General features: G+C 53.7%; 6 protein-coding genes across 6 annotated transcripts; 4 read left to right on the top strand and 2 right to left on the bottom strand.

Moving 5' to 3' along the window:
* Nucleotides 1-327: 327 nt before the first annotated feature.
* Nucleotides 328-2,181, top strand: MYCGRDRAFT_36522 (uncharacterized protein; the record flags this gene model as incomplete). Its single annotated transcript, XM_003855423.1, has 4 exons — nt 328-516; nt 575-979; nt 1,098-1,490; nt 1,543-2,181. 4 exons carry the CDS (start codon nt 328-330, stop codon nt 2,179-2,181), a joined length of 1,626 nt encoding a protein of 541 aa, XP_003855471.1.
* A 50-nt stretch (nt 2,182-2,231) lies between these two features.
* Nucleotides 2,232-2,846, bottom strand: MYCGRDRAFT_99182 (uncharacterized protein; the record flags this gene model as incomplete). The annotated part of the gene is made up of 2 exons (XM_003854973.1): nt 2,232-2,623; nt 2,678-2,846. The coding sequence occupies 2 exons, from the start codon at nt 2,708-2,710 to the stop codon at nt 2,384-2,386; spliced, it is 273 nt and encodes a 90-aa protein (XP_003855021.1).
* A 3,453-nt stretch (nt 2,847-6,299) lies between these two features.
* MYCGRDRAFT_36443 (uncharacterized protein) lies at nt 6,300-7,152 on the top strand (the record flags this gene model as incomplete). The annotated part of the gene is made up of 3 exons (XM_003855424.1): nt 6,300-6,413; nt 6,483-6,607; nt 6,690-7,152. 3 exons carry the CDS (start codon nt 6,300-6,302, stop codon nt 7,150-7,152), a joined length of 702 nt encoding a protein of 233 aa, XP_003855472.1.
* A 156-nt stretch (nt 7,153-7,308) lies between these two features.
* On the bottom strand, nt 7,309-8,781 carry MYCGRDRAFT_36419 (uncharacterized protein; the record flags this gene model as incomplete). Its single annotated transcript, XM_003854972.1, has 4 exons — nt 7,309-8,135; nt 8,187-8,364; nt 8,446-8,556; nt 8,617-8,781. 4 exons carry the CDS (start codon nt 8,779-8,781, stop codon nt 7,309-7,311), a joined length of 1,281 nt encoding a protein of 426 aa, XP_003855020.1.
* Nucleotides 8,782-9,120: 339 nt separating this feature from the next.
* Nucleotides 9,121-9,833, top strand: MYCGRDRAFT_99181 (uncharacterized protein; the record flags this gene model as incomplete). The annotated part of the gene is made up of 3 exons (XM_003855425.1): nt 9,121-9,253; nt 9,313-9,526; nt 9,607-9,833. The coding sequence occupies 3 exons, from the start codon at nt 9,218-9,220 to the stop codon at nt 9,738-9,740; spliced, it is 384 nt and encodes a 127-aa protein (XP_003855473.1).
* A 576-nt stretch (nt 9,834-10,409) lies between these two features.
* On the top strand, nt 10,410-12,005 carry MYCGRDRAFT_90881 (uncharacterized protein; the record flags this gene model as incomplete). The annotated part of the gene is made up of 2 exons (XM_003855426.1): nt 10,410-10,966; nt 11,024-12,005. The coding sequence occupies 2 exons, from the start codon at nt 10,410-10,412 to the stop codon at nt 12,003-12,005; spliced, it is 1,539 nt and encodes a 512-aa protein (XP_003855474.1).
* Nucleotides 12,006-12,204: the final 199 nt, after the last annotated feature.

Raw genomic sequence — 12,204 nt, 5'->3', positions numbered from 1 at the left:
CCACGCCCTAAATCGGCCCATTCAAGCAACACCATCCGAGAAAGACTTCTGCGCCGGCGGCAGACCCTAGAAACGGCAAAGCGTCTCACACGAACAGAGGCTAACGGTCCGGGACCGCACTCTTTGTCCCTGCAGACTTCAAGCCACGCGACAGTGGAGGAAGAATGGAGAACCCCGATCTTTCTTGGCCCATGGGGTTCATCTGACACCTCGAAGCTAGCAGTGCTTGGTATATAGAACGATCTTCCCTGTCTATGCCGAGACTTGTCTCTCCACTGTCACACCTCCACCTGCTTCGTTGTCTTGTACTTCTTGCTTCTCACCACCATGGACGGCTTCAATGAAAAGGACGACAAGGCGGCGGCACCCACTCACCATGTCCACGATGCCGACTCCGATATGCAAAAGGGCCCTATCGTGACCGAGGATGTCCAGGGCTCCGGTGCCCTCACGGCTGCCCTCAAGGCTCACAAGCCCGCCCTTTGGAGCAAGAGCATGATCAAACTGTATTTGATTGTACGTATAGAAAAGACGACTTTGTTTGGGTCGAACGAGATCCCTAACGACCTCTCAGATGGCTATCGGTTACCTTGTGTCGACGATGAACGGTTTCGACTCTTCCCTCATGGGTGCTATCAACGCCATGCCGGCCTACCAAAAGACCTTCGGCCTCAGCGGCGCCGGCAGCAGCACTGGAATTATCTTCATCATCTACAACTGCGGACAAATCGCTGCCTTCCCATTCTGTGGTTTCCTTGCCGACGGCTACGGTCGAAGAATCTGTATCCTCGTGGGCTGCATTCTGGTCGTTGTTGGTACCGCCGTTCAGACAACTTCCAACACTCAAGGCCATTTCATTGCTGGTCGTTTCGTGCTTGGCTTCGGTGCTAGCATTGCTTCTGCCGCTGGACCAGCCTATACTGTCGAGTTGGCTCACCCTGCCTACCGAGGAACCATGGCTGGAATGTACAACAACTTCGTAAGTACCTTAAGGACATATGACTGCAGGATGGTGCCAGACAGACAGCATTGCCGCTGTTCCTGGTCCTGAATCGGCATTGAGTTCTATCGAGCTCCAGCTAACACTTTGCAATCAGTGGTGGCTAGGAAACATTTTAGCCGGCTGGACAACCTACGGAACCCTCAAGCATTTCCCTGACTCGGCGTGGTCTTGGAGAATCCCTACTTTGACTCAGTGCTTTATGCCTGCCATCGTTGGTTGCCTGATCATGTTATTCCCAGAGTCGCCCAGATGGCTGTTGGCACATGATCGTCGTGAGGAGGCCATCGCCATCATGGCAAAGTACCACGGCGAGGGCGATGCCAACTCTCCCATCGTGCAACTTCAGATCAACGAGATTACCGAGGACTTCTCCGCGACTCGCAACGACAACCCATGGTGGGACTTCCGCGAGCTGTTCAACACCAAGGCCGCCCGTTACAGACTGTACATGGTTATCGCCATGGCTTTCTTCGGTCAATGGTCAGGAGTGAGTACAATACCATTCTCGAACATGCTATTGCCCATACTGACTTCCCCAGAACAACGTCGTGTCCTACTTCATGCCTCAAATGATCAAGAACGCCGGCATCACCAACACCGGCACCCAACTCCTCATCAACGCCATCAACCCAATCTTCTCCATGATGGGCGCAATCTACGGAGCAACTCTCCTCGATAAGCTCGGACGCCGCATAATGCTGTTGGGCGGTCTCGGCGGCGGTCTCTTCGCTTACTGTCTCCTCACCGCGTTCACTGCCGAATCCGCCAAGAACCCCGACCTGGCCTACGGCACTATCGTCTCCATCTTCCTTTTCGGCGTCATTTTCGCCTGGGGTTGGACTCCTCTCCAAACCCTCTACGCCGTCGAGTGTCTCGAGAACCGCACTCGCGCAAAAGGATCTGGACTGAACTTCCTCTTCCTCAACGTCGCCATGGTCGTCAACACTTACGGTATTTCGGTCGGAATCGAGAAGATTGGCTGGAAGCTATATCTCGTCTACATTGTCTGGATCTGCGTGGAGATGGCCATCATCTACTTCTTCTTCGTGGAGACCAAGGGCCGGACATTGGAAGAGCTAAGCGAAATCTTCGAGGCGGAGAACCCGAGAAAGGCGTCGACGAAAAAGATTCGCGTGGCGATGGATGCTGAGACGGGCAATGTTTTGCATGTTGAGTGATGCGAATGAACGATATGATACCTTGGATATGAGCCGACGAACAGATCGTTGTGCAGAAAGATGTGACGAATCTACTTTGAACCACTCCCTTCTACCATCAACCCCAACGCCTTCAATACCTCGCCAATGTCATACCAAATCAACTTCAGATGCCACGCCAAATCCCAAATCACACACTCTATATTGCGAACTCCCAGACCCGTCACCTCTTCGCCTTCTTAGCCAAAGGCTTCTGCCCGACCATATTACTCGCATTGATCAACCCTTTCGCAGCAAACGGCCACAACAAAAACGCCGCCATTCCAAGGGTGTACATCGGCACTGCCCGACCCAGACGGACAATGTAGGGTTTCCAAGGGACTGCGTGAGGGCGGTAGAGGACTGAGGGTCGTTCGAAGGGGTGAGCTTCGCTGAGGTAGGACTTGAGGCTGGTGAGGAAGGGCTGGAAGGGCGACGTTAGTTCAACGTTGGAGAAAGGGAGAGGAAGAGGTCGTACAGTTGTGTTTGAGGTTGCCTTGAGAGTTGCCATGGTTGGTGCTGGTTGGTACGATCGTCTTTGGTGGTGTGGATCGATCGAGGGACAGGCTTGGTTGTGTTGCGTTGTGTTCAATATCGTTCGATTGGATACGATTGGTGTGCAAAGAGCCAATCGATCAATTGATGATGCTTGATGCTTGATGTGTGATGAATCGTTGGATGTGAACAAGACACTGCATTGATATTGCTAACGTTTATTATATACCGACATTCCTTACCATTCAATTTTGCAGCAACCCGACATCGCTAGACAATGAAAGTGCCGCAATGTGAGCGAGCAAACACAAGTCTCGCAATAGGTCGTACGACGCTCCACTTTAGTTCGTCGGAGATGGCCTACAGAGGCACACACATGCTTGAGAATGAGTAGGCACTCCTGCGGTCGGGCGTTCTCGCGTTGTGGCCGGTGTTGATGCCGTGATGTATGTTCGGTCTTCCTACCGATCCTTGCGGGATGTCCGCCCCGGTGACACATCGCACGAACTCGTATTGAAGTCAAACCATCTCCAGTTCCACTCTTGGACACAATACAACCATGACCGAAGGTTGCCGAACTGGAGAACTGGGTCGTCGTCTCTTCCATTGAAGCAAGCTCGAGCTACTCGGGGATTCGTGCCGCCGCGCTGATACGCAGAGCTCTGTCAAAGTGTTCTTGGGAAATCGAAACGCGTGAACAAATCTGGAAATTTGCTATCTATCTATGAACTCACAGGATGACCCTGCTGTAGATCAAAATGTATGGCTGGAAGCACATGTCGGGACTGGCATCGAAGTCGAGATTCCTGAAATCAGCATGGGTCCGTTCACTGGCTGGACTGCGCATCTCCTCCATCGTACCGTTCCAGTGCCGTCGCAAAAATTTCGAGTCGTTCAAAGACTGGAATTCGTGGCCATCGAACGCTCTAACAGCGCTGATGTAATGACCTGAATCAAGACTGGGTCCTTGATGTGCTACTACGCCTTCGAGCCTGTAGAGGACCGTTTCCCCGTTCGTAGTGTATTGACCAAGTGACAAATATTCTTCGAAATCAATCCTCTCGAAGATCTTGTTGCGGGGTCTGGCCTTACTAAGATCCTTCCCAGGGTCATACTTAGACCAGGCCCGTTGCATCTTGATCGCAAGGACGTTCGGCGCGCGAGCTATCCGCTTCGTGTACGGGAGTCCCTTGATGAATTGGTCTCCGGGACCACCAGAGTCCTTGCATTGAGCACTGTCGCATTTCATCTCTTGTCGCGTGTTGAAATAACGCCCGATGTAGGTCGTAAGCGGAAGGCCCTCGGAAGGCCCTTCCTTCTCCAAAGTCTCATCTTCGAACTGGCTGGTGTCGACGTGCACCAGCCCTTCGACCAAAGGCTCACGCTTCGTATGCGTAGTACTACAGTACTGGCAAGTCCAAGAGTTTTCTTCCTCCAGCACGAACATTGTGTCGAAGGTAGCAGCGTCCATTTCACGTACTTTCTCCATCAGATATGCTACGAACTCTGCGGCGTCGGCCTGGGAGCCAAAGGCGAAGTCATCCTCCAATCGTAGATTGGGGTTTGACTTGCAGGCACGGTTGAAGTCTCTAAGTGGAACCGTGGGTCCTAGAAGCGCGTCCTGGTGCCCATGTGACGCCTGCTTGTACGCCTTGTTGTCCCAGTAGATCTGTGCAAGCATCTGGAGCGCACACACAACACACTGGTCATTGTTGAATGCACAATCCTTGTGAATCATACCAAGGTAGCGGTAGAAAGCCGGGATGTGAAAGAGAGCCTGCAGCACTGCATTGCGATAGCAGTCGTTCCCACGATTCTGTAGACCCTTCGACCACGGCGCTCTGACTGCGGGCCAGCTGTTGAGCTTCCCGCCATCATCCACCTGCTGAGGAATTACAGGGGTGCTTATATTCTGGATGATACGTCTGCCATTAATCTTTGGCAGCGACGTGTCGGGCTTCGACTGCGTCTTCTGTGGGGTTGGTACCTTCGGCGAATGAGGAGTCGCAGCCAAAGACGATACGGGAGCTTGAGATGCAGGTGATCCGCGAGGTGATCTTCTTGGCGACGTGTGAGCAGGAGAGGTAGCTTCCGTTGCCCCAATTCCGGACAGAGAAAGCATTTGCGCAGCTCGCTTTTCTTTCGCAGCAGCATCCTGCAGAGACTTGGCTGTCCGCTCTTGTTCTGAAGATCCTTCTGCAACTTTGGCCTCCAAGACCTCGATCTGTGATTTCAATTGCTGATTCTCATCCAAAAGTTCTTGGGTCCTGCGGATAGAAGGCGTTGGACTCCTGGGTTCGGCCACAGTAGGCGACCTCTGACGTTTTGCTTTCGCAAGGGCTTCTTCCAAATTGTAGATACGTTCTGCGCTCGCGCCTTTTTGCTCGACAAATTCAGCCTCGACCTTGCCAAGGCGATCCCAGAGAACCTGCTTGGTGGTCCTGCTGGGAGGTGCAGGTTGTCTTTTCCGTGCAAGCAGCACCGCCCTATCGTTCCTGGTCTTCCGCGGCGTGGGCAAAATCCTCGCAGGGACTCCCGGCGATGGCTCGCCGCTGCTAGAAGGCCTACTCGCCTTCGATGGTACAGACAGTGGGCCCCCTGGAGGGGTAGGAATGTTTGATGGTGCATCGGACAAAGGCGATGACGATAGCTGTGAGCCTCCGGCGCCTGATCTGACGGGTCGTTGGGAGACCTTGGCCCCGTTACTTGGCTTCCTCTGTTCCTTCCGATTCTTGGCCAGGTCGTTTCGAACCGCTCTCGATGGAGATTCTCCGGGTGACGGCCCCGGCGTTGATGCTATTGCCGACAGCTTGGAATTGAGTGCACATAACCGCTGACGTTCAGGGGGCGACAGGGCTTGAAACACTCCGTGAGGCATTTTCTTTGATTGCTCTCTTGTGACCCGCTTAGTGACACCTTGGGGAGGCATGTCTGCGGACCCGTTGGCAGGGTCGCTTGTTTTTTGAGAGGAGTCGTTCGAGATCGGCTGCTCAAGAAGATTGGAAGCCAGCGGCACCGAAGTATGAGTCGGTGCGTTCTTTGCAAGAACAAATGAAGGCGAGGTAATGAATGATGTGAATGTTGTTTGCTGCGCGTTGAAAACTTGCTATTGTTGAGGAATTCGACAATAGCAGTTCGCGGCAATGGAAGAGGGAACGCAATGCACGCTGGGAAGAGGAGCCCAGAATGATAACGATACTTACCTGGAGTCGCCGAATCTCAATGCGGCCATGTCTGCTTTGTCGCGACAGACATTGAACTGTACGAAGGGACAAAGTGGTGCCGCATTGGGAAGTTGTGAACTATGGGTGCTTTCCAAAGAACGATCAACACAAAGCGGCCGTCGAAATCTTTGTGCTGATGCGCCTGACATCGACGTCTGAAGCCAAACATGGTCAAGATCAGGATAGGAAGGATGAACAATGGATGTAATGTGGTGCGAGGAGAAGGCCAGCTTTGAGTGTCGTGAGCCAAAGTGACGGGAGCCTCGAGCGGAAGCCGATTAGTCATGCTGAGAGCCTCAGGCACCAGCCCGGCAGCTGGAGAAATACCAGCACTGTTGAACGAATCAGTGGACCATTGTACAATCACCGAACAGCAATATTATGGACTCAAACGAGCAATCATCTGCAACACACCGAGGAGAGGACTATGAAAGCGAGCATGTGCACACAGTCTACGAACAGATCGCGTCCCACTTCTCCTCCACCCGCTACAAGGTCCGCCTGCTCCAACGATGTGTAGAGATATCGCCATACCAATCCTGTTACTGACAATGGCATTCTCAGCCCTGGCCCATCATAGAGCGTTTTCTCAAAGATCTCCCAGCCGGCTCCGTCGGACTCGACATAGGCTGCGGCAACGGCAAATACCTCGCCGTTAACCACGACATCTTCATTATCGGGACCGATCGGTGTGTACTCTACCTCGCGACTTCTTGAACCGCGTTCGCAGTAAGTATGACCAGCAGCAGGCTGATACGGTAAGTCACGCAGATCCCACAATCTCGTCTCCATTGCAAAGCAACATCAACCGCACGGCGTCGCCGTGGCGGATATTCTCACTCTACCTCATGCATTGCATTCTTTCGACTTTGCCATTTCCATCGCTGTGGTGCATCATCTCTCCACTCCTGAACGGCGGATAGAGGCAGTAAAATCGGTATTGGAGACTTTGAAGCCGGGTGGGCAAGCGTTGGTCTATGTTTGGGCATTGGAGCAGGAGGGCAGTCGGAGAGGGTGGTCAGAGGGTGACGATCAGGATGTCATGGTGCCTTGGGTGATGCGAGGGAAGAAGGCGAGTAAAGAGGGACCGCCGCCGGAGGACCGGACGTTTCATCGGTACTATCACCTGTATCGGAAAGGAGAGCTAGAAGACGATTTGCGGTCGGCGGGCGGGAAGATCATAGAGGCAGGGTATGAGAAGGATAATTGGTGGGCTATTGCTGCTCGAGCATGACAGATTGTATAGCCAAATTCAGAGATGCCACTTCTGTCACTGGCAGACAAGATACACCGGCCGCTCCCAAAACCATTCTTCGCTCCATGTGTAATGCAGACCAAAGTGAACGCCGCATCGCTACTCTTACACGCTCGTTTATGCCTAACATGATCTTTATCTCCTGCCGCCCTTGCCGCCCTGACTTCTGGCCGCAATCTTGCGGAAAGCGTCAGCTCCACTTGAACCAAGTGTACGCGAGCTGACACCTTGAGCATTGCTGAGGTTGCTGACCGGCGCGATGGTGTACGTGCCTAGGCCACCCTCGACTCTGGCGCGGTTGGTCGGACCAGGTGCGGCCAAAATCTTGCGACGCTTCTCGGCAGCAATAGCTGAGCGGTCGATCTGTGTACCCGCTGCCCTCTGGCTCTGCTCTGCGAGCACCGGATCGTACTCCCTGGTCTCAATGTTGACGTTGCGATGATCCTTAGTCTTGTTGAGGATGATGCGCATCCATTCTCCAACTAATCGCTGCGCCATTTGCTTGATCGCGGGCTGAGGTTGTGTTGATTTGGTGTAGAAGAGAACGACTTTGCCGATCTGCGAAGCTTTCAAAGCTTCTTTGCCGATATTGAGACGGCTAAGAATGTTGAAGAGTTCGCGCTGGATCTTATAGTTGGGTAGAGCGGCATCTTGATCGGCGGGTTCAAGCATCCAGCGCACTCCTTCCAGAATGTTGACATCGGGGTCGACGAGCTGCGCTTGGATTGTGTTGCGATTGAGGAGCTCGACGAGGTCGGGCAGGATCTTGAGCTTTTGTGTGGCCATGCCTCCGGCCTCGCGAGCTTTGGCGTCTGCTTCACACGCTTTTCCAATTCGCTCACGCATCTGACCAAGCTCCTGATCAGCGCGCTCCTCCATGTCCTGCCCTTGTTTGCGGCGCGAGACACGTGTGTGGGACTTAAGAGCCTCGTCCATCTTGCGGTCCAATGCACGGCGGCGGCCTGGATCCTGTTAGTGATGCGGTGAAGACTTCACACGCGGGCTCAACTTACGCTCTTCTGGGCTGAGGTTTTCCTCGTCCTCCGGTGTCCTGGCCCTCTTCGCAGCCTTGCCCGGACGACCTTCTCCTGTGTTTCGTGCACGCTTGCCGTCCATTTCGACTCCGCCTTCGAAATCGTCTTCATCATCCGCGCTTTTCTTGCTTCGCTTCGACGGCCTGTCGCGTTTCTTCTCCTTCTTCTTCTTCTTCCGCTCGCGCTCCGCTTCCTCTTCAGCAGTTCGTTTCCTCTTGTGCACACCCAGTAGCCCGACGTTCGTCTCGTCCACCATCAATGGCTTGTCTGGAATGTTGAGAGCCGAGGGATCAAAGTCGTCGAACTGCTCCTCATCCAGCTCCTCCAAGTCTGATTCAAGGTCGCCATCCTCATCATCCTGTACTGCAGCATCGGTGATGGTGGGGTCTAGTTCTGCGTTGCCGTTCACGGGCGCATCGTCGGCCTCGCGCATTTCCATGTCCGCCTCTGGCTCTGCGATTGGTGGCGTTCCTGAATTGTCTTCCTCTTCGACACCAGGACGCAGCATATCGCCAGGGTCGTCGTTTCCTTGCGGTTCATTGCCATTCTGCACAGCTGGCGAGCCAGCGGGCATTTCGAGATCCTCCATGGTGAAATGTGTGTGAGTGCAAAGACCTGAAAGGCGAATATGTGTCTGGTGATGCGTGTTGTTCCGGTCGTGATCGAAGGTGCTGAATGTTTTGAGAGAGTGATGTTTGTTGTAGTTTCACGGATAGCGCTCCTTTGAAGATGGCTTGCAACGCGGATGTAAAGCAAGGCGCGGCCCGTGCGTCACTAGAGTAGCAGCCACGCGAGCAGGCAGGAGCCGACCACAACGTCAATCTTGGTAGCTCTCGTCTCGCATGTGAGCAGCGAGATGCGACTTCACCTTCACTCAAACTCACACGCTTTCGACGACACCAAACCGGTCCTCCATACGAATACAGCTCGCAGCCGATCGTTCCGTTGACGCCTTGACGTGATTTTCCTTGCGTCACAACTCTACGCCGGAACCCGCAGCGACCGCAATCATGGCGGGTCTCAAGACAATCATCGTCCTGTCCTTTGTACGCAGCATCTACCGAATGGTGAGCTTGATCGCAAGCTAACAATATATTGTCTCCAGATCCTCGCCATCGGATTCCTCCTCGTCATCCTCTCCTCGGCTCTCTTCAAGAACTACCTGCCACTTCTCGTGGTCGCAACATACGTGATCGCACCGATACCGAACTGGGTATGCGGAAAAGCTCAAGGCAGCGATGACTTCATGGACAACGGAAACAACAGCATTGTCGAACTGGGGAGGTTCTTGACGGGTTTCTTGGTGGTTATGGGAATTGGTGAGTACACACACATGAACGTCCAGGAAGCATAGGACAATCGTCTGCACGAACAGAGTGCTGATACATGGTGTCTGCAGCTCTGCCAGTTGTATTGGCGCATTGCGATCTGATCCAGATTCCGGCTATGGCAATGAGTATTGTTGGCGGTCTGCTTATCTACAGCACGATCATCAGCTTCACCATGTTTTTCCGCGAGCAGGAGGAGTTCTGAGCGTTAGTGGTTCTATCGAAGCGCAGGCGTGGAGAACATGTACAATTGAGCTGTACCAATATACCTCACCTTGGCTTGTTGTAAGTCATCAACACAAACATCAAGACCCAATGACCGCAACATGAGTTGGTAATCGTCGACTGTCACCTAACCTAGCTGCCGCTGAGCACGCATTGAGAAGGCCACTTCTGCGCAACACTGTGCTGCCATCAAGCAGTGATGCAGTCTCGAACGCTGGCAGTCATTGGATGACGCACCTCAGCCTTCCTCAACGTATCAGCATGTGATCGCTGCGTCCCTTTTCTCAAAGCTCGGATCACATCCGCAGTCGCATGTGCCAGCGTCTCAGTCGCGTTCATTCACTTAGACCCGCCAAGACCCTGGCAATCACCCGCGCAGTTCGTCGAAGTTGCTAGCAGCTCACACCAAACAATGCAGCGGCTGGCGGGGGAACTTGCTCGCGACATAAGGCAGACACTGATATCTTCCAGATCACTGCAGTCAGTCGCGCCAACGCAATAGAAAGTGCTCCTTCGGTAAGTGATTTCTTCGATCCTACGCATCATTCGATGCCGTCACTGCGTTTATCTATTCGCAAACAACCATACTCCTTCTTCCCTGCTACCACTGTCCATTCTACACTATCAACATCAAGGACCAGCTATCGCAATGGCTTCGCAGCACCATTTTGCTGACCGACTTCGAAATCAGCTCAACGAGGCCAATGCGCGGAATCTCGAGCTACAAGCTCTGCTGGCACACAAAGACGACCTTCTGGCCGCCAGCAGTCATCGTTTTCAGAGCGCGCACTCGGCACTTCCTCCTCAAAATCATTCATTGCTGCACCAACAGCTTCAGCATGCACTAGAAGCAGCCAAGAGCTCCGATCAACGACTCCAAGAGTCGTGCGCAAGGTTCGACCAGGCAGAGCTAGGATGGAAAGCTCAGATCAAGGGCCTTCAGATCCAGATAGATGAGCGGAACAATGTGCTCGCGGAGGCTGCTGAACAATTGGCGCAGAAGGGCTACGGCTCTGATGCCAGTTCCGTGAAGGCGGAGTTGAAACAGGTCAGACTTGAGCTGGAGCGTACCAAAACTTACGCCGCTGGTCTGAAGAAACAATTCGAGGTGGAGAAGAGAGAAAACTCGAAGAGTAGACGATTCCCTGCTACCGCGGTGGGCAAAGGCGCAGAGGACGATCAAGACGACGATGAGGTCGTTCCAGAGTAAGCCAGGGATTGTTGCATGCGGTGTCGAGGTTCCGGAGTACTGACTGAGAACAGTGCCGTGCGCATCAAAATGGAGGCAGCAGCTAGAGCAGCAGCATCGCAGGAAGGACCAGTGCCAGCGGAGGCTGCGCTACCGGCGTCTCTGGATGAACGAACAACACCGTCGACCCGGCGAGCCTCGATCTCGATGCCAGCAGAGGCCCTCTACACCGTGCCCATGCACCGACAAGCACCTCTGACGACACGAGTTACCAAGAACGTTCCTGGAAAAGCTGGCTCCATCCGTCCGCCGCCGCCGCCGCCGGCATCCGTACCACTGAACTTGAAGAGTCCAGTTCTTGCCATACGCTCTCAGTCGAACGCCAAGTCTGCCTTGGGTATGTCAAGTCTCTCGTCCCCCTCAATCCAATCATCTCAGCCAAGCCCGGCACAGCCAAAACGCAAACGCATGGTGAGTCCCGACGCTGACTTCGAGGACGATTCTCCACCAACACCGCCGAATTCCCTGTCCACCTTGCCGAAGCGCCGCCGGACCAGCTCTCGTTATTCAAACTCATCTGTCTCCTCTGCATCGATTGCCAAAGCCGCACTGAAAGAATTGAAGAAGACCTTCAAATTCAAGGCCAGTACTGGCTACGATTCGGACGACATCGTCTCCTACCACACCTCGCAAGACTTAAGCGACAGCTGCGCTGAGCTCTGGGATCAAATTCTGGACTTAGTGAACGCATGGGAGGCGTCCCGGGGAACCGAATGGAGGGATGACATCTGCATCAAGTACAGGCGTGAAGACATCGACAGTGGAAAAGTGCGGAAGCCGTGCGTATCGACGAGGCTGCTACGCAAAGGTGGAGGGCTGACTTGGAGAGCCGGCGACGAGGACGCCAAGTGGGCCTGCGAACGTTGCGTGAGGTCTGATAAGCCGTGCTTCGCTTGGGATGGAGAAGACTTCTGGTTGTTGCCGCTGCATGAGGAGGATCGCAAATTTGAGGTGAAGAAGGATTTTGAAATCAGGACTTGGTTGAACGTGGAGTGAGGAAGACAAGTATCTTGGATAGAAAGGCTGCTCTGCCATTCTGGTTTGCGGCCGGGGTGATAAGGCGTGAAAGAGAGGATTAACGCTTTCGAAAGCTTGGAAGCACACCGACGTTCCTTCCTAAGTGGCAAGATAAGCGTGACAGTCGGCAGAGATGGACACGTGAAAACAAGATAGTCGGACGTACTACATAGGCTCA

This window comes from Zymoseptoria tritici, chromosome 2 (genome assembly GCF_000219625.1).
Source record: "Zymoseptoria tritici IPO323 chromosome 2, whole genome shotgun sequence".
NCBI classification, from domain to species: Eukaryota; Fungi; Ascomycota; class Dothideomycetes; order Mycosphaerellales; family Mycosphaerellaceae; genus Zymoseptoria; species Zymoseptoria tritici.
Note: the sequence above shows the minus strand (reverse complement) of the source record. Positions and strands in the feature narration are given on the sequence as shown.